General features: G+C 36.7%; 1 protein-coding gene across 38 annotated transcripts in view; it reads left to right on the top strand.

The window, feature by feature from the left end:
* NRXN1 (neurexin 1) overlaps nt 1–20,025 on the top strand; it is a 712,085-nt gene that overhangs the window by 685,783 nt on the left and 6,277 nt on the right. For 27 of the 38 annotated variants that reach the window (XM_035320187.1, XM_035320183.1, XM_035320178.1 and 24 more), the window contains one exon: nt 8,404–8,491. In XM_035320187.1, coding sequence (XP_035176078.1) covers nt 8,404–8,491 — 88 coding nt within the window. The remainder of the gene's footprint in view (nt 1–8,403; nt 8,492–20,025) is intronic. The other 11 variants (XM_035320214.1, XM_035320176.1, XM_035320207.1 and 8 more) reach the window with 1 other exon arrangement.

The raw sequence follows: 20,025 nt of genomic DNA, 5'->3' as shown, positions 1-20,025 counted from the left end.
TGCTATGCCTGAGTTTGGGGAGATCAGTAATTTTTCGCGAACTGGAATACAAATGAAAGAGTTTGCTATCACTACAGCAGTGTTGTAGTTTCATAAGCACATAGTCTGTGGGATAAAAAGAAAACAAACAAACAACAACAACAACAAAAACTAAAAAAGTCTCCACTGTGTTTTGTGAATTCAGAATTAATGGAGACCAAAATGTTTATTTCAGCAAAAGAGAAGACTAAAATAAAATTGTATCAGAAAATATCAGAAAATACAAGCATAATGTATAGAAACATTTATCTTAAACTCAGAGGCAAAATTAATTTCTTGCCTAAGAGAAAATAAACACTTGCATGTCATCAATCACATTCTGTTCCATGTATTTTAGATTTGGTGTAAATTTAAACAAACAAAAAAAATCAAACTTCATTTTTGCAGTTATTGTTTTGTAATAAAGTATGGTGTTTATGAGAGAAGAACATGGATGTCCTGAGGAGAACCTTAGAAAGAATGCCCAAGTGACTTTTAAAGAGTTCATAGAATTCTTGTCCCTAGTTCTCAAGCTGTTCCAGTTACCTAGGGGAAATATGTATGAAAAATTAAATTGAACAGAAGCACAGCTTCTTATCAATATGGACAGAAGCATTTGTAAGTGGAGAATTAAAATTAGCAAGAAAATATGATTTCTAGAAACAAAAGATTACAACATTGAGAATCTAAAAGTTGGATGAGAGAGCAGTAATGTGACTATTCATTCAACCATTCTTCATCCAAGTCATGATTGCTTCAACAAGTGGCATGGTATAAATAATATATGGGGTATTATACAATTTGCCAGTTGATTTGCTGACATGTTGCCTGTCAGTATCTACTTTCAAGGATAAAGTTGAGATCTGTGCCATATCTTTTCATCTGTGTTTCTTTTTCCAGTTTGAAATCACTGGGTTACTTCTTTCTGCAACCTTGTAAAGATCCCTTGGGGCTTTGGGGGCAAAATGAGCTGTGGGTCAGCCCCCAGGTCCCAAGGGCACAGAGGGAAGTGAGCTTCTGTTTGTAACCAACCTGACTCCTGAAGTGAAGGACTGGGCAGGATGGAGGAAAGATTGAGACATAGACATGGTACCAAGCTCATACATTCATTATTCCCATCCAACCAACCCCCTCCAATATATAGAGACAGTTTGGTCTTTTTATTGTACCTGTAGGTCTGCATCAATCATGAGCAAGACCATGTCATACAATTTTCAGGAAAGAAGTCAAATACTAGCCCACTTTTCTGGCACTGCAAAACAAGTTTAGGGCATTATCAATGCAAGTGTGGATGATACTGATGTTACTTCTCATGCAAAAGATACCACCAGGTTTTTATGACATGAGTTGGCCTTGATGTTGGGCATATGTGATAAGTGCACAACTCACGTTCATCACAGCAAGCACTATTTTGAAGCAGTAGTCCGAAGTTCATGGTAAGCATCAGTTGTTTTCTTTATAAATACCAAACCTTGTGCTGTAACATAAGACTTGGATCTAGTAATTAATCTATAAATAATAATAATAATAATAAAAATCCTATTGTTGAAAACTCAGAAATGGTAACTCCCATGCTCCATGTCACTTGCTGTGCTTGCTGCTTGTTATGCTTCCAAGAACCATGGCTAATCCTGGATCAGCTTGTTTGAAGAAGGGAAGTCCAGAATAGTTCTTGCTATTACGTAGTGAGTGCAATGTTAAGGATCTCCTTGCACATCCTTTAAATATGGCAGAGGTGGCCATCATTAATGATAATGCTCGCATTTTCAGTAGTTGCCTAATAAGGATAGAAACAGAGAGGAAAACCAGTTGCTTTAATTTTCTGGACAGCAGCTCCTGGTATGTTTTTATAAGGGGATAAGAAAAGAGACATTCATAAATAAAATGAATGCATTTTTATTTAATCTACATCTGTGAAACTAACATTATTCATATAGTGCTGGAGGTGAGGGACGTGACCTCAAAAGGCCAAATTTTGTTATTTATTAATTTTTTAATTAGTAATACTTATATATATATATATATATTTAATTGATGCAGAGTGCTGCCTGGCTAGCTGTCCATGTAATAAGTGAATAAATAAATAAATAAATATGCAACTTTGCGAGCACATAGCTTGCAGAAAAATATTATAAATATTAGCATTTTAATGACTAAGTCCAGGAATAACTTTTTTTTTTCAGCAGCATGGCACTGAAAGGATACTTCCTTGATGTGTGTGGATGAGCAGTAATTGATGCACATGTACTTGTTTAACCTATAGCAGGTTAAATACAAATTTAAAGGCAATTTTCCAAATGACATGTCATCTAAGAGCTGGTATTGTTCCTAGATCACTGTAGTATCTCTCCCAGCAAATTTGCCTTGTGCAGTAGGGGTTTATTAACACTAGAGAGAAGCTAGCTGAAGAGTACTACTGATTGATGTGATGTATTTGAGTTTCTTACTACAATTGTCTCAACACCCAGACATACAGATCTGCTCCATACATAGCAAATTAAATTTCAATTACATAGCCTTGGCTAGAAAATTGTGCAGCTAATTCATTTCCAAAAATGAAATTTGATTTTTTTCCACATGAACTCTTTTGTGATTTTTCATACCCTGTTGGTTTCTGTCATTGGTTTTGGTTATTTTATTCCTTCATTTAAAAAAAAAAAATGGGAGGGGAGAAAGGAATATGTGTATATATATGTATATGTATATATGAGATTTTTTTTTAGGAACATCCCTCAATGCCTCAGAAATTAATATGTCCAATGCAGGAGTATAAAATGACTTCTCCAAGCTCCCTTCTGTAAATATTACACGAACCATATTTTTAATAAAAGTTTGCCACAGCTAATTAAGAATATAGAGGTATATATCTGTTTTGTTTTGTTGTTTTTTTTTTTTTCCTTTGTTTGTACCGTGGCTCTAGCTACATACCATTCTGCTAAGCTGAAGCACACCTCTGCATTTAAATGTCAGTGGTAGCTGATTCTCACTGAACTAAACAGCAAGTATTTGAATAAACTTTTTCAAGAGGAAAAATGAAGTAATTTAAGCAAAGCTGGTAACCAAGAACTGAGGAAAAGGAGAGGATGTGAATTGGATGTTTAATTTCCTAGTCCTGCATCTGAAACTATGTTTTCTGATAGTCATTTGCCAACAGTCATTTATTAATATACCCATTAAACCTCATATAATTGGTCAGTTTATATCAGCTACCTGATCATCCCCTTGTACCTCCTAGTCCCTCTTTACTCCCTTGGTCCTACCATTAATTTCTCACTTCCATGGTCCATGCTCGTATCCCTTCCCCACTGTGCTTTCAGTACTGCCTGCTTCATCCCACACTGTTTGGGCTGCCGTCACCTCCTGACATTGCTCTAAGTATGTCCGGCTTCCTCCAAGAAGCTCTACAGTCTCTTCAGGTGCCATCTGTTCACAATATCTCCTTGGCCAGGCTTCTGCCTGGCTGTTCTCTGTCTCCTTTCTTCCTGACCACCCTGCTGGAGAGTCATTTGGAGAGTCATTTTGGGGAATCTGCTAGTGAGAGCCACTGCTAACTGGTATAACGGCTAATGCTTACACAGGACAAGGACACAGTAGCATCCTTGCCTGACTCTTCTCTTCCTCTGCTCTTCTCCCACACACTCACTTGTTGCATCTGCCCCTAAATTAAACAGTAAACTCAGAGCAGAGCCTTTTCCTTCCTGCTCCTTTTAGCACCGAGCACAACGGTGCCTGGCTGATGTCATTAAGTGCCCCCGCTGTATAAATAAATAAGAATAGTTTTGATTACATAGCTGAAGTTCTAATCCAAAAATAATTTAAACAGTAGTCACAAGTGGTTATGCTATCTGTAATTCATATATAATAATTTAGGACTACCAGTTTTTAACTATCGTGTAATTTGAATTTACTTGCGGTTCTCACAGGATAAAGTATATTATTGAATAAGAAAGGAATAAACTATATTCACAGTAGCCGTAGGGTGCTATGCTTTAAAAGAAAGCTGGTGGAGTTCTCGGAGAAAATATGCAGGATCCATTATACTGTTAATGAATGCACAATTCAGATTGGCGATTTAATTTTTAGATCGTATTTCCCTGGTACTGGCAGGTTTAACAGGCTTCATAGATAAAAAATGAACAAGATAGTATGTACTTACACCCAGTCATGCAAAAATGGAATAATCGAAAAATAAGTTTCTTGTATTGTTTATTCACTTGCAATTTATGTATTTATTTTAGTGATGTAGCATGCAAAGGGCACAACTGTAATTTCTGGTACCACTACTGAACCTGTGGTTGTAATCTTTGAGGCAGGTTGGCATTTATCCACAGCTACAGCCTTTCACCTGTATGTAAGCCATGACTAGAACATAATTTTTTGATTTGGCCAGGAGCTTTCTTGAAATATTCAGCATTTCCTTCCTCAGGCAGGGTGGCAGATTGGTGATATTTTCAACTCCCTTGGCTAAGAGACAAATCCTGCACTCCTTATTTTCTGTTAGGAGACCTGACTGATGTAAGATTTATTCCTGCAGGGGCCACAGCCATGAATGATTATCAGAAAACACTTTGTGTAGTGACCTGTAGATTTAGAAAATGTGATTTTTATCCATTTTTTTTTTTATATTGGCACATTAATTGTAAGCTTCTCCTATCATCCTTTTTTTCTGAAATGAGAACAGATGTCCAGCTTTTTAAGAAGCCATGTATTACAATGGACTGCATTTCAAGTCACAGAGCCACAGCCACAGAATGAATCTGAAATGTTCTGAAATTACACAAAGAAAAGAAGATAGAATCAAAAGAAATCCTGCTTGGCTTTCCATTTGTGCACTAGCTATTTTATTTATTTATTTATTTTCAATCTCTTACAACTAGATTATCACTTCTTAAAGGAATTTGAAAAACTCTCTCATGAGACATTCTAATCCTATCTTGTATTATGACAATACCAGTTGGATCTTACCCTCTTAGTCACTCAGTGTAAATAAATGATTTTCCACTGACTTTTAACTCCTCAATTAATGAGAATTGTTGGAATTGTGTCCTGGAAATTAGCCATAGAGCTAGCAACAATTGCAGTTCACTTAGGAAAACTGTATTATTTTAAATCTTCCCACCCAAATTAAAAAGCATGAAGAATATGTAATATGCAGTAAATAAAACATATCACTCTGTCTTGCATCATTTTTCTATACCCCTTGACTGCATGAGACCCTTAGGTCTAAATCCTTCTTTCTGTTCATGCAAGTTACTGTCAGTTAGTGCTCTTCTGGAGAAAGCAGTCTGGTAACTAGTCCATGATATTTCTGTAACTTATGTATTCTTTATATTCTCTAGTGTTTCAGTGAATTCTTAATCCCGTTTCTATTTGTGTTAAGCAGTCTAATGGCTTTTATGCGTAGTTTAGTCATTACCATCTCAGTTCCCTTTTGTTCTTTTGCCTTTATTTTGGGGGAAAGAAAAAAAAGTATGAGTAGTGGGAAAAAGGTGTTTGGGGGAAAGCAGGGAATAGGGGGAGGTTGTGACACATCTATTAATTGATACTTACACTGGAATTATTCCTGACACATGTTTATGAAGAAAACAATTTTCACATCATCTTATCCCTTCTTTTCTTATTCAAATAATGATACTTGTTTTATTGTTTACAACAAATCAGTTTTATGTCTAGTATTGACTTTGAAACATATATTATTTCACTCAGAGACATAAATGAGGTCTTTCTTGGTATGCAATATTTCCACTTACTTAAGGAGATACACATTTCTTTATCCATAATGTACATACACTTTTATCAGTCAAGAACATACCTTTGCTCTTGTAGAAGCATACACACTCTGTCCATAGATAACATTGGAATTAGTGTCACTTTACAAAGACAGTTTTGACCTCTCTTTTATAAGTAACTGAAGAAAGTATCTTTCACACGTTAATGTACTTAAAGCATATGATGTTCATGTACTTATTTTCTGGTAATTTTGAATGCAGTGCAAACTGAACAAAGAAAATACAGTTAACTTATGTAAACACAAACTATAATATTCTATATAAAGAATAACTAGAGACACTGCAGTCATTCTATAACTCTCTCTGGTCATTTCACCTCAATTGGTTTAGGTTACAAGGGTCACATACTTACATATCTTATATGTGCCAAAGCACCCTTACACAAAATTCCAGTTAGACCAGTAGATATTAAAGAAAATCATTTACTGCTATGACTATTAGGTTTGCATATGATGCTTTCTGTTTAATGGTACTTGCATAAAATAGTATCATCTCCATTGTTATGGCAGAAGGAAAAATATATGACACTGATTTTGCCGACAAAATTGAAATTGTTTGTTAGATGCATTGCACTTTTTCATACTTTTTATTATTATAAGTGGTTTTTAAAGTACAGAGTTAACTTTTTATGTGCAGGCTTTATTAGTCGGTTACCTGATTGTTTCTTTTTTCTTTGTACTTTAGAAAAACATAAGCAGAGGTTGATTTTTAAATAGATGTTGATTTTCAAGCTTAAATGGTTGTCTTCTGGGGGAAGGAAATGGACATTAGAAATTCAAGATGTTTGCAGCTGACTTTTGTTATATCAGTTTTTCTACTTGCCAGAAGGAATGGACAACTAGAAAACATTTTTTTTTTTTTTTGTTTAAAATATCATTTCTAAATCTGCCAGCTTACTTTGGCAGCTTTATAGATTTACAGAGTGGCCTTCCCCAGTTATAAATCTTCCCAACTATAAGGAAAGGTGATTTTTGTGATTATGGCATCGAACTGCAACATAATATAGCTGTTGTCTATAGCCATTTTGCTTACCTGCAGCAAGTTATTTCATTCTATTATGCTTCAGTCTTCTACCTGTAAAATATGATATTATTATAACAGGCTTTTCTTTGCTATATTTCACATAGTAATGAATGTTTTCCTGTATCACTTTCCTACCCCACAGAAATGCTGAAAGCATGTGTTCATTAATATTCTTGAAGCGTGACAAAGAAAAGCCTATTAGTGTAATGTGCTTTGCTTTAAAACTTCAGTTAGAAGAATAATGATAAACAACATTGTTTAAGCTTTGGCCATAATGTTTACAAATATAATATTCACGTGTTCAGACTTATACTGATGAGGTAAAACTTTGAGGTACTGTAGGTCTTTCTCCTATACTCATGCAAACAAACATCTAAAAAGGTTATTTCACATTGAGCAAAATGATTTGTATATCCTTCTTGGAATATATATATCAAACAGGAAACCAAGAATGGCTCTTTGTCATCTATATCCTTAGCCACATGTTTCAGTGTCACGTCTTCTTATTGTCTATGTGTATTTCCGTCAGTGAGGTGAAGGGAAGCTTGAAATGGGCAGTTATGAAATATCTTACCCATAGGAAAAGCTTCTTCTTAACCTCATTAGTAATTGCGTGAGAAATGATCAGGAATATGACAGTTTATATTTCCCTGCTATTATTTCCCCTAATAACTGTAGATGTTCTTATTATATTTCTAAATGCCTGTTCTCAGAGGTGGCTTGAACAAGAGGTATTTCATTTTATCATGTTCAGATTGATTGCCTCTGTGTTGCGTTGAATATGTTCTTGTTCTTGCACTATAAGAAAAGGTAGATAGAAATCCCCAGTTTCTTTTCTATACAGTGCTTCAGGTTGTATCATTTGTCTCGTTTGCCTTGATTTATTTGTTTATTTTTATTTTTTGTACAAAGAACTGCCCAAGCTAATTTTGGACAGAACCCCTCTGACCTCAGCACAGAACTTGGGCAACACATCATTTATTCAAGACAACAGAATGTTTTAACTGGTCCTTTCTAATACTGCATGTATTTATTACAGGTTTTTTTTTTTTCCTTGACTTTCTTTTCATTGAATAGAGGCTTTAACTTAATGACAGTTTTGTTTGCTTTTCCATTTTTTTGCTTCTGTATCTGAGAAAGCAAGTGCAATCAATGGAGAAAATATCACTACATTTCTGATAGTTTTAACAGCTGCAGGCAGTTCAATATTTTGACTTGTCTTTTAATGCTCTCAGTGTTTTCAGTAATATCATAGTAGAGACACTAGAGATAAAGAAGGAAGACCAGCAGCCCCAATATACATATTCTGTCCTTCTGCTTTCTGTTGTTTTACAAAAAAAGTATTATGTTTAGGAGCTTGCACTGGATATCTAACACAGTTCCTTTAAAAACTGACAAGTGCAAATTGAAAAGCAAAGTCCCATTAACAGAGAGTTGGAGAGTGTCACTGTGCCATTAAATATTAAGACTGGAATGCTCTGGGCCTTGCATAAATCCAGGGAAAGACAGTGAGAATCTTAGAACATGTTAAGTCAATTAAAATAAACCTATTTGACTTTTATTTTCTTCACAGACCACAGATGACATCCTGGTGGCCTCAGCTGAATGTCCCAGTGATGACGAGGACATCGATCCCTGTGAGCCGAGCTCAGGTGGGTTAGGTTAGTCAACTTTTTTACTACTTTATTTCATATTTGCATGCTCCCATTCCACAGAAATTTGGAGGGACAGTCTTTTCTTGCATAGCATGGATATGGTGAATCTGGGCCCTTATACACATGGCAGTGTCAGTGGAGAGGGACAGTTTGCCATATATTTGTCAGAGACTATGGCTGAGAAGACATTTTTGGTAGTCATGATCTGAGCAGGGTTATAGCTTACAAAAGGACCTGAGGCTGGACTTGGACAGGCAGTCTGGGGCCCCTGTAACTCTGTTATCATAATAGAGACACCTTCATTTAGTAGAAAGATGTTGCAATTGTTAGTGCCTTAAGCATTTCTCCCAAATACAATAGAAGTACAATATTTCAAATATCATATTTTGCCAGTAGTGGAAGCAGTGTTCATTTTGAATTACTGTTACAGATGGTAAAAGCATGAAGACAATAGAATATGAAAGTCTCAAATTTCAAACTGTTTGATGGTACTTTTCCAAACCAAAAATTATTCAGAATGTATGTTTCAGTTCTGTTTAAAAACAAGCAAAAAAAATGACATTCTAGTATTTTCTGTGGAGCAAAAGATCTCTAGTTTTTTGGCCATGTCTTTCCTACTCCCACTCAATAATGGGAAGTTGGTCCTAATATTCCTCTCTGATAGTTTCCCAGGTACATTCATATTTTAGTAAATAAGACATACCTTCTCCAAGAATGTGAATGTTTGTCATGGATGTGAAATTAAGGCAAAAATTCATAATAGCAATCTGAAGAATTATGCTATTCTGTAGCCTTTAAAAAATGCTAGATGTCTAAAGAATTAATTATTTTTTTCATTGTTGGCTTGGGTTTGATTTTACCTTTTCTGTGCAAACAGCTTGTGGTACCATATGTATATCAGTTGTTTTTTTTTATTCACTTTAGTTCTGTCTTATTCAGTAGTACACTTATTGTCAGTTGTTTTAGATAATTTGGTGGTCTTCTGTACTTGCTGTTATACTTAATAATAAAAGAATTAAGATAGATTTGTTGTGTACTAACATACTTAGTTAAAGTAGATATCAGTGAAATTTGAGACTGGGCGGTATATTAATGCAAATAATAACTAAGACCCTTAGTGTAACAGTCAAGTGGGGGCAGGGGCTATTTCTATATAGCCTTAAGACAAATAAAATTTTGGTTCAAATGCAGATGTGTGAGTTCTTTCTGAAGTCACACCTAATACAACCATGGAAATATAATTTATTTAAATTTAAGTGAAAGAGAAGTATATGACTTCTCTCAATTTTTGACACCTTCAGGGTGTCATTAGAGCTCTTCCAGGAACCAAGATATTTATGGATTTGATGAAAATATTTTGGAGTCAAGTTTTTTTATGCTTTCCAGTAAAAAGGTTTCAGAGTGTTTTTCAAACTGCCACAAGATGCAATGAACATTCTTAAACCTGAGTAGCACCAGATACACCCACCTTATACATTTCTTGCATCTCTCAGGAAGATGTTTCACTTGCAGAAGTCCCAGACATCATGAGCTAGATATCTGGGAACTGTGATGACAATTCATTTCTTGAAAGCTTGACAATTAATTTCCAATATTTTTTTTCTGTTCTTTCCTTATTTTCAAATTCTTGACTTCATCAAGATTGTGTATTTTCCTGTATATGTCATTGCAGTAGCTCATATGGTTCTGAGCTCATCCAAGCTAATTGTGTTCTAGCTTTAGTTAACTCAGGCCCTGCTGTTCAATAGATACATTTACATTTGGCTGTGGGAGGGGTGAAATGACGTTATCATTTCTGACCAAACTGGAGTCTAGAGGGGAATGTGAATATTAGTCTTCCTGCAAAGCCTTGCCATTAGCTTTCCTGTTTTAGTGTACCATTCATCACCCAGCTACGCTTCTCATTTTTGTTTATTTGAGAATGGATTTATTGTTTCATTTCTTGGATCCCAACTGCTACTGCTTTTTTAAAAAAGTATGGATTGGCACAAAAATTATGTTCTCCATAAACACAATTGTCTGGATCATTTTATCTGTCATTCTTCACATCAAAATGTCATTTGTCCTCCCACTCTCAACTCTTAAAAGCTATTAATTTGCCTCCCTCTTCAATGGCCTTGTCCTTTTCTCATATTTAAAACAACACGAACCAAAGGGGTTGGTGAAGTCATAAGTTCTTGCATATCTGTCTCCCTGTAAGCTGTTTTAGTCTTATTCACTTGGTCTTACAAATAAGCTTTCTTCATAAATTGTCCAGTAGCAATAAGGCACTGCACCATCTGAATAATACTGCAGTTTCCATGCTCTCCTAATAGGCTGGAACTTAAGTGAGGAAAACATAATATTGTTGCCAGTGACAGATAAAATAATTTTCTTTTCATTTGGGATGGGAAATGAAAAAGGATATGTCCCTCCATTTAAATTCTTCCCATGGGTCAGTTTAGCTTTTCCTCCTTAAATCTTTTCAGAAACCAGATTTGCTTCCCCATAGCCACTTCTCCATCTCCTCACTGATACTGGTGAAGCTTGTGTTTCCTAACAGAGACTTCTAGAAGGCCAAATTGTAAATTTTATTATGACATTTTCACTTGAGAGGCCATAGCATGAGATTCCATTAGATTTCTGCTCTGCTCTTATTGCTTGATGTTCATTCAGGGAAGGGATCTGCCCCAGCACAAGAGACAATGCAGCACACTTATCACTCTCAGATCAACGTTTACCTAGCAAGAATACATTTAAGGGATGGGCAGAGCCCATTCATTTATATTGATGGAGCCCTAAGTGTACATTTACATGATGATTACCCAAAATATGTCTATTTCTAAGCAAATTTCTCAGCTCAGAATGAAACCTATTCAACAAACCATTTGAATATGGTAGATCTATGTATCATAGAAATTAGCTATCACTAATTAGCTAAATTGTACTGACTAACAAGATTTATGCTTAAAATAGGGCTTCTTTTCTAGGATAAATGCGGTTTGTAGCGGCTAACAAGTCTTGGTCTGCCACCACAAGCTTTGCTTTCTGTGCATCCATCTTCTGAAGAACAAAGGGAAAGATGCAATTTGCAACAAATTTCATATGGGAAATGAAAATGTAGACCAGACTGGAAGCTGCTAAGCAGCAATCCCATCAACTTGTCTGGAACATAAAGTCACAAAAATTATAATTGCAGATTTCATTGCGACTGCTTAACGTGCCATAATTGGATGAAGTCATAAATTTATTAGCATGTTAAACTTAGCCAACATACTTTGTTTGCATTATGTTTTGTGTGGTAAGGCAACGTGTTGCTTTCGTAGTCTCCCCACCTTCCCTTTCCTACTCTAAATACTAATAGCAATTCTAATAATAATATTAATGGTTTATGTTTCCTCAGCTTCAAGTCATAGAGGAAATAATAAAGCTTCTTCATTTTGTAGACAAGTTATGAAAATTATTAGTGGAAACCTGTCCAATAAAAAGAAAACCTGGGATGACTTACTAATTTTACCTGAAGAGCTATAAAACTGCGGGTGGACAAACTGCCATTCTGCATGTTCAGAGTTCTGTTCCAGCCTTTCCTGAGTTCTGTACAGAACTCTGATTTCTGCTGAGTTGCAGTGAGCATGTGTTCTACTCTGCTTGACTGCTCCAGTTATACTGGCTGGTATTTTATTTGTCAGCTATTATCTAGCCTCTTTTGTGGCTATGGAAATGTTTCAAAATGCAGAGATCCAAACTGGCCTAAATTAAGTGAAGTCATGGAGTTTAAAAGCAGGGAAATCTGGACTGTGGAATATGTCTTACAGATTTTAGCATACATACCAACAGTTTTGTTTTTATTTTCTGCAAATTACAGTTAAATCCTCCTCAAACTCAAGAATACACCAAGTTTGAAGTTAGAATTTAGCTTGAAAAACGTGTCCAGATGGCCATGGCAGAAGTGGGATGGATAGAGGATTTGGCAGTCTTTAAGAACATAGCCAACATATATATGGTATCTTCTAGCCTTTAAAGCATTAGCAGACAACCTTCAAAGTGAAAAGATGGTCTTTTAGTAGCAAACCAAACTACCTGTCAGGTTCAGACAAGGCTCTCTTTACCAACAGAATTTCATGTGTTGAAACCAAAATAAATACTTCATCATCTCTTAATCAATATTTGCCTATCTGGCAACTCTTGGGTTCTACTTCACAGGGCAGTGTTTGATGGGTGTCAGACCTTGTCCTGTAGTTTTATTATTTTTTTATTATTATTATTTATTTAGTTTATTTAGTTTATTTTTAAAACACACTTTATGACAGAATGCAGCTGTTGCTAGCTATACATGCCTTTTAAATGCAAACACTTCAAGTCTATATTCCTTGCTGAACATATTCAATTCAAAGAGAGTTTTAATACAAAGCCTAGAGATGACATCTCTAATCTGAAGCTAATGCTTTCCAGGATGTATTAATTGCAGTCATAGTGATATGAACATATCAGAATTTAGAATATAGATGGAAATTTGGGGCTGTCTTTTTTTTTTTTTTTTTCTTGAGCCATAATGGTTTTCTATCAATGTAGTATCAGTGACTCTATGAGTGGTAAGAAATATTGAACCAACTTGCTATAAATCATACAAAGCTCTGTGCTAACTTACATAAAACCTTATCCACTGGTGCGCAAATGATTAACAGAGTTTCTTGTGTTTAAACTTTCAGAGTGCATTCATATTCCACTTAATTCTTGGTAAAGTTGAAGATTTTCATTTCTATAATATGTATATGAATGGTAAACATTCATGATGTAAATACTGGGATTGTTATTTGTATGGCAGTACCTAAAGCCATCTTTCAGGTGTATGCATACTACATCAAAAGATAGTTCACAGAAATGTATGAATTGATAATTATTAGTATTGCTATTGCATGCTCATTTATTTGGAGTTAGACATCTCCATTGCGCAGATGAATCCAGATGGTAATGTACAATGAAACTTAGTTATTTTATAAACAATCATTCATGAAAAATGGGCACATTAGTTAGTGTTCCTGGTAGGGTAGGGTACTTTTCATTCTTTTAAAGATGTAAAACACTGTTTGTGACTCAGTTCTGAAGGTATTTACACACAAAGCTGAAGTGTATGATCCTGTTTGCTAAGATATCTGGACTGGTATATGAATTCAAAGAAGCAAACCAGGCACTTCACATCACTAATTTACAAATGCATGTAAACTGTGTGTGTAATATCCATTGACCTCAGTGGAACTTTCTTGACTTTTCAGTGCTCATCTAGATCATGGACAACAAAATGTCTAGCAAGTGAATATAGTGTCCTTTTATTCAGGTGTAGAAATGATATTTTAGTCCAAGGCAAGCATACAGTCCCTGCAGGAGATAGTGAGTCAGAAAGTGAATGGCAAGCATGTCAGAGCTAAGTATCACAGTTCTGTGGGCAAGGCTGGAGGAGTGCAGATTTTTACTCTCATTCAGCGCAAACAGAGGTGGAGGAATATAGTCTTATTCCATTGCTGAAGTTATCTGGGGAATATGATTTGTGTCACAGTCCATTTAGTATTCTTTCTCTCTTATTTTCTCTCTATGTTGCCACATAGCTATGCATAAGCTCTTGAGAACTTACCTTCCTCAATTTCTGTAGAAAAAATTTACAGAAAACACTGTTGCTAGCATGTAGCAGTAGCTTGACCTGTTCTTTTTGCCAGATAAATAACCTGGCCTTAGAGACTATTCCAGCATTAACCGGAGGGGGAGATGTGTCCAGAATGACTCCAAAGAAAGAGAAATAAATCAAGCAAATCAGAATATTACTGAATAAGGCATTACATAGACCTAAAGAATTTGTTAACAGCTAATGCAGTGGCTTTGTCAGTAACACACACACACACACACCAAAAAAAAAAAAAAAAAAGAAATTGGATTCATGACTGTGTTCTTTTAAACAAAGCAGTCTTGATTTTCAAGACTGATTTTCAAGATTTTCAGTTATACAAAAAATTGTATCCCAGTGTTCTGTGCATGTATCCTAACGTATGAAAAGAAGTTCACGGAAGTTTTAAGTCTTTAAGGTTTGTTAGTTTTTAGCCATAAAAATAAGAGTGTGCTTTCATGGCATTCACTGTGAGATGCTTCCACAATTTAAACAAAAAAACTAAATCACAAGATGTTGGCCTTTCTGAATTGATCTTGTGTGGGCTTCCCATTGACAGCTGCTCCCACATGGGTCCGTACCACGGGGTCCATCCAACAGGAGCAAACTTGTCCATAGTGGGTCCCCCACAAGATCCTCCCACGGGATGCTATCTTTCCAATATTGATCCTGCGGGGGCTGCCCACAGGCAGCAGCTCTTCAAAAATTGCTCCCACATGGCTCCGTACCACAGGGTCCATCCCCCAGGAGCAAACTGCTCCAGCACGGGTCCCCCACAGGCGGCAGCTCCCCCCAGACCCCTGCTCCTGCGTGGGCTCCTCTCCATGGGCTGCAGCTCTGCCCTGGGGCCTGCTCCTGCGGGGGCTCTCCATGGGCCGCAGTCTCCTCCAGGCCACATCCACCTGCTCCACCAGGGGCTCCCCCATGGGCTGCAGCATGGAGATCTGCTCCGTGTGGGACCCATGGGCTGCAGGGAGACAGCCTGCTCCACCAGGGGCCTCTACACAGGCTGCAGGGGAACTTCAGCTTCGTGCCTGGAGCACTTCCTGCCCCACTGACCCTGGGGTCTGCAGGGCTGCTTCTTGCTCCTCTCTCCCAGTTGCTGTAGCACAGCAGTCTTTTCCCTTTCTTAAATCTGCTCTCCCAGAGGCCCAAGCAGTGTTGCTCAGTGGCTCAGTTCTGGCCAGCGACAGGTCCGTTTTGGAGCTGTCTGGAGCTGGCTCTGATCTGACATGGGCTTCTGGGCTCTGCTCATAGTGGCCACCCCTGCAGCCCCCCCACTACCAAAACCTTGCTATGTGAACTCAATGCAGTAATGCATATGCATTGAATTTACCTCTGTATGTGGAAATATTTTTTCCTCAGGCTTATTTATCATCATTGTCTTTATGGACATGTTAGAAGAAATACAATATTTTGCAAACATATTAATTGGTTTATAGGTAAAGCACTGATCTGAATTAACATTTTATTGCTCAGCTTCTATGCCAAAGCTTCCTCTTATAACAAGTTTGAACAAAGTAATATTAAATCAGGTCCTTAAAGTAACATTAAATCAGGTCCTTAAAATTCTATAGGAAATTTGTTTTACCTCAGATACTGTTTGGAGGAAGGACTAGATAGAAAGATGGGAATCTGAGGCAGCCATCCCCAGCAAACAGAGAAAATACAATTTTTCTAAGGAAGTTGGAATGCTGGCAGTACGGCATGCATGACAGTGGATAAGAGGCCAGAGCATTGTGTGTCTGCATTAAATGACACTGGGCACTGTCTGTTCATAAGCTCTTTTGCAGCTTAGGTTTTTCTGCATTCAAACTGGGGACTTAAAAGAGTTTAAGCAAAACTCTATGCTTCTAGCTAACCATTTGCAATACCTGATAAATTCAATTAATATGGTGTAACAAAGTAGTTGGTGTATACCAGCTGCAGCTTATCAACTAATTACCATGTTAACAGACTGCTGGCAGCGAAGACAGTTGCTTACCCCACTACCAGACAACAGAGATAAGGAAGAACAGTACTTTTTGCTGGTGTGTTCTAGCAATCAGTGCAGAGTGAATTTTCATTATCTCCTGCATAAATAGTAGTATGACCATAGCTGCTAATTTTCAGCTACTTGCTAAGACCTAATTTAAACCTCTGCATAAGCATTGCATTTTTTAGTGTGCCATTTGACAGCCTACAAAGTGGCAGGTGAATCCTGACAAGTCTGAGAAGTAGGTATTCTCTAAGGGTATTGTTCATAAATGGAAGCAGAGAAAATTCAAGGCAAAAATAACCTGTAATGAGGATGGATGGACCCAGAATAGTCTAACCTTAGGCTATTTCAATCTAACCATCTAAAGACTTGAATGAAACCTTGTTCTGCTGTGTTGACATACCATTCTAGCTCATAGGTTACAAAACCTGCACTTTTCCTAAGGTTAAGAACTGTAGTCTAGATATAGGACTTTGACAGTTTCCATGTAAACTGGTTTAAACAGTAGTAAAGGGTATTGTGAACATACCCTTTAAAAACTTACAGAAAAGGGATAATGGAAAAGTAAGATGGAAGAAGTGAGAACATTCAGGGAATCACCCATGTTTGCAAAGATGAATCTGGGTATATGCATCTCCAGATCATTTCATGAGCAAGAATCATGCCTTGCTCTGTAGGTCAAGCCATCAGATTCTTCAGTCTTTATAATATCATTTTGGTATTCCCTTGCAGAAAATTGATTCCTAGTTTAGGTGGTAAGTTTTGTTTTATTTATTTATTTTTCTTTATTTTTTAATGAAATTATAATAAAAACAGCAAGCAATGAAACCTTGGTTCTGCTAAGCTCAACAGCAAAGCATTCACTAAATTCAAAGGGGCCCAAATGTCACTGTCACTAACATAACAAGTTTTTTGTACAATGAAGTCGATCTAACAGTTAGCTGCCACCAAAAATGTGTTCCCAGTGCCCCTGCCCTATTTTTATTTATTTATTTATTTATTTTTGTAGTAACATGAGTGTTCATCTGACATTTCAGAGAGCTAGAGCTACGGGCAACTAACATACTGGTTTAGTTTTCTTAACTGAGTTGCCACAATTGGAATTGCTTAGCTCAAGCTTGAAAATATCTTATCAGTAGTAGTATAATATTTTTGTTTAGTCTTCCTTATTTTATTTGCAAGAACATTTTTTCCCATTTAGGAATACTTCAATTCAAAATCTAGACCACCCACTGACTGCTGATCAGTCAAAACTTCTGAAGCGAAGTAACAAATTACCAGAGATTCCCCAGAACACACGCAGAAACAGGATAAATTACTTAATTTGGAAAAGAAAGAAGCAGAGATGCAAAGATGGATGTCAAATGTAGGAGTGGGGAGCAGTAGGACTGACAGCTGAACTGGTAAAAGGAGAAAGGATCCATATTGAAAGGGAAGGAAGGGGAAGAGGAGCAACACAACTGAAAATGTTAACAAACAAAAAAAAAAAAAGCAGAGCACAGAGATGAAGACTGCTAAATATGTGCAGTGATATATTGGTTCAAATCTTCAATTTGGCTACAATTAAATTCAATTTTGCAGAAAATGTTTTCACAAAAGCTTATTATTAAACTATGAAATGTTCCCCTCTGCTCTGCAGATCATATTAACTTATAAAATCCATTGATTTGGCATGCTCCATCAGTTGCCACTGTGCTACCAACTTATCTCCCTTTAGATTTATTTTGACATTAAAGGAAGATTGAGCCAACAACCCTCCCACCTTTCAACCACAGGAAAAAAGAATACACTATCTGCAAAACCTTAAGTCCTAAGGAGTTGGTAGAATTTGTAAATTATTTGAAGTCAATATACAGCCAATCACTGCACTTGGAAATAAAAACTACATTCAGTGCAAAGAGAGAATGTTTTACTTCCTAATAAAGGGGCTACTATTTTTACATCTAGATGGTGTTTTCCTGCTGGACTACTTTTATTAGTAGCTAAATTAGTGTCGCTTTAGAAGCATGTTAATGTATTATGTCTTTCTTACTAAGAACCTTTAAGATTTCAGTTTCTAGGAAGCAAATAATGTGGCTTTGCATACCAAAGAGTAGAACAGATACTGTAATAATTTTGTCTTAAACACCTCTGAAAATAGGTTATTGTCTTGTTCCCTCAAAGTCCACAAGCATTTGACAAATTTCTTTGAGCAAATGCAGTGGCATCAGTTCAAGATGGCAAATATAGTTACTCAGCTCACAAGCACCAGACCTTACCACCACATCTCTGTGGGCTGCATATGCAGCTTTCAGCTCCCATTCTCTTTTAATCATCATGTTGCAATGGATAAAAAGTGCAGTGTTGCATGCACAGCAGTGCAGCTAGTTTTGTGGTACCTCTCTCACATGGACTTAATCATGCCTTTGAATATAGACCATTTCAGATCTGATGTAAATTTGTCACAGCTACAGCAGCTACATATGGAATCACCTCCTACTTCTTCCCTCCCATGACAGCTGAGTCATTCCTGGGCATCCCCCGGGGAGCCAGTTTTTGCCCCCTTTCAAGAATCAGGTGAAAACAGGTAGGAAGGCAGCAGGCTGAAATACCCCCGTATCCGGACCAGGATAGTTTTGCACAAGTTTACAGCCAATGCTCATCCCGATTTTGCAATTGGGATGCATCTGTCCCACCTGTTCAGCAAGGGAAGCACTGAGATTTGTTCTTCAGACTTTTTTTTTTTTCTTTTGTAATGAGAAGTAGAAATTTCAGTAAGCTCGGAAACCCGTTCACCAGAATCCAACAATGCTGCAAAAAGTTGACTACAAACAGGTCTACAATGATAGCACACAGAGTGAAAATTAGTATGTGTCCTGTAAATAATTGCCTTCATGCCTCATTGCAAATGTAGTAGTTAAACATTCTTGTCTTGTGAGTAATTTCCTATTCACAGTTTGTGGGAAGGTATAAATGTAAAGAAAACACATTTGGGGTCCTTTTGTTGGATTTTTTGTTTTGTTTTTAAGTCTGCTAATTTCAATTCACAAACACCATGGGAGCCTGCAATTCCAATTTTCTTTTCACAGCATTAATGAAAACTGGGCACTGAAAATAGTCAGATTTTTCCCGTTAAATTTTAAACCACTTTAGAAGTACAGTCAAGAATAATAACTTTCTAATCCATTATTACACAGTGTTAAACTGTGTTCAATTGCTATTATTTCATGCAAAGTTTTTTGTAAATGGTAGAATAGGCTTTTAAAAATCAGTCTGTTCTAAGCAGGTCTTTGAGGCAATCCAAAAATGATGTTCATGTGCTGTTGAGGGGAAGACTTGTGCTTCAGAGCAGTTGCTTTGAGAAGGGATCCTTGCACCACAAGATGACTTGTATTTCCTCTCACTGTTATGGCATGGTCTGGGCATAATTACAGTCCTAATGATTTTCTCTGGTTCTTCACTGAACTATCCTCAATTTAGTATAGATTGTTTCAGGATATTTTTGTGACTTTTCATTCGTAAATATTTGGATCTTTTTAATATTTAATCTTGATTCACCTCCAGAGTATCCAGCTTCTTATTTAGAATAAGAAACTTCATCTAGGATTTCTAATGCTACAGACACTTACAGAGCCTGCGACCAAGTAGCAGCTAAGGTTCACCCATAGGTAAACAGTCCTGCTGCTGTGCCAGGAGCCAATGACTCTGTCTGGTTCAGCTGTAAATATGTTGGGTGGCATCATGCATTTCTCAAAGAGCTGGGAAGTGAAGAGCAAGATTTCTGTAACCTGGTAATTGTTGCTTGCTCCCCACTGATATCATCTGTTGTGCTTGTCTGCAATTGTTCTCTTTCAAGAAAAAAAAAAAAAAAATCCAGGTGGTAAATTTCCTAAGTATACCTCTGTCTTAGTCAACTAAAGGTCCTGCTTAAATAAAAGGCAGCTGTTT

Source organism: Oxyura jamaicensis, chromosome 3 (assembly GCF_011077185.1).
Source record: "Oxyura jamaicensis isolate SHBP4307 breed ruddy duck chromosome 3, BPBGC_Ojam_1.0, whole genome shotgun sequence".
Lineage (NCBI taxonomy): Eukaryota > Metazoa > Chordata > Aves > Anseriformes > Anatidae > Oxyura > Oxyura jamaicensis.
This window is presented reverse-complemented; position numbering and strand designations above follow the sequence as displayed.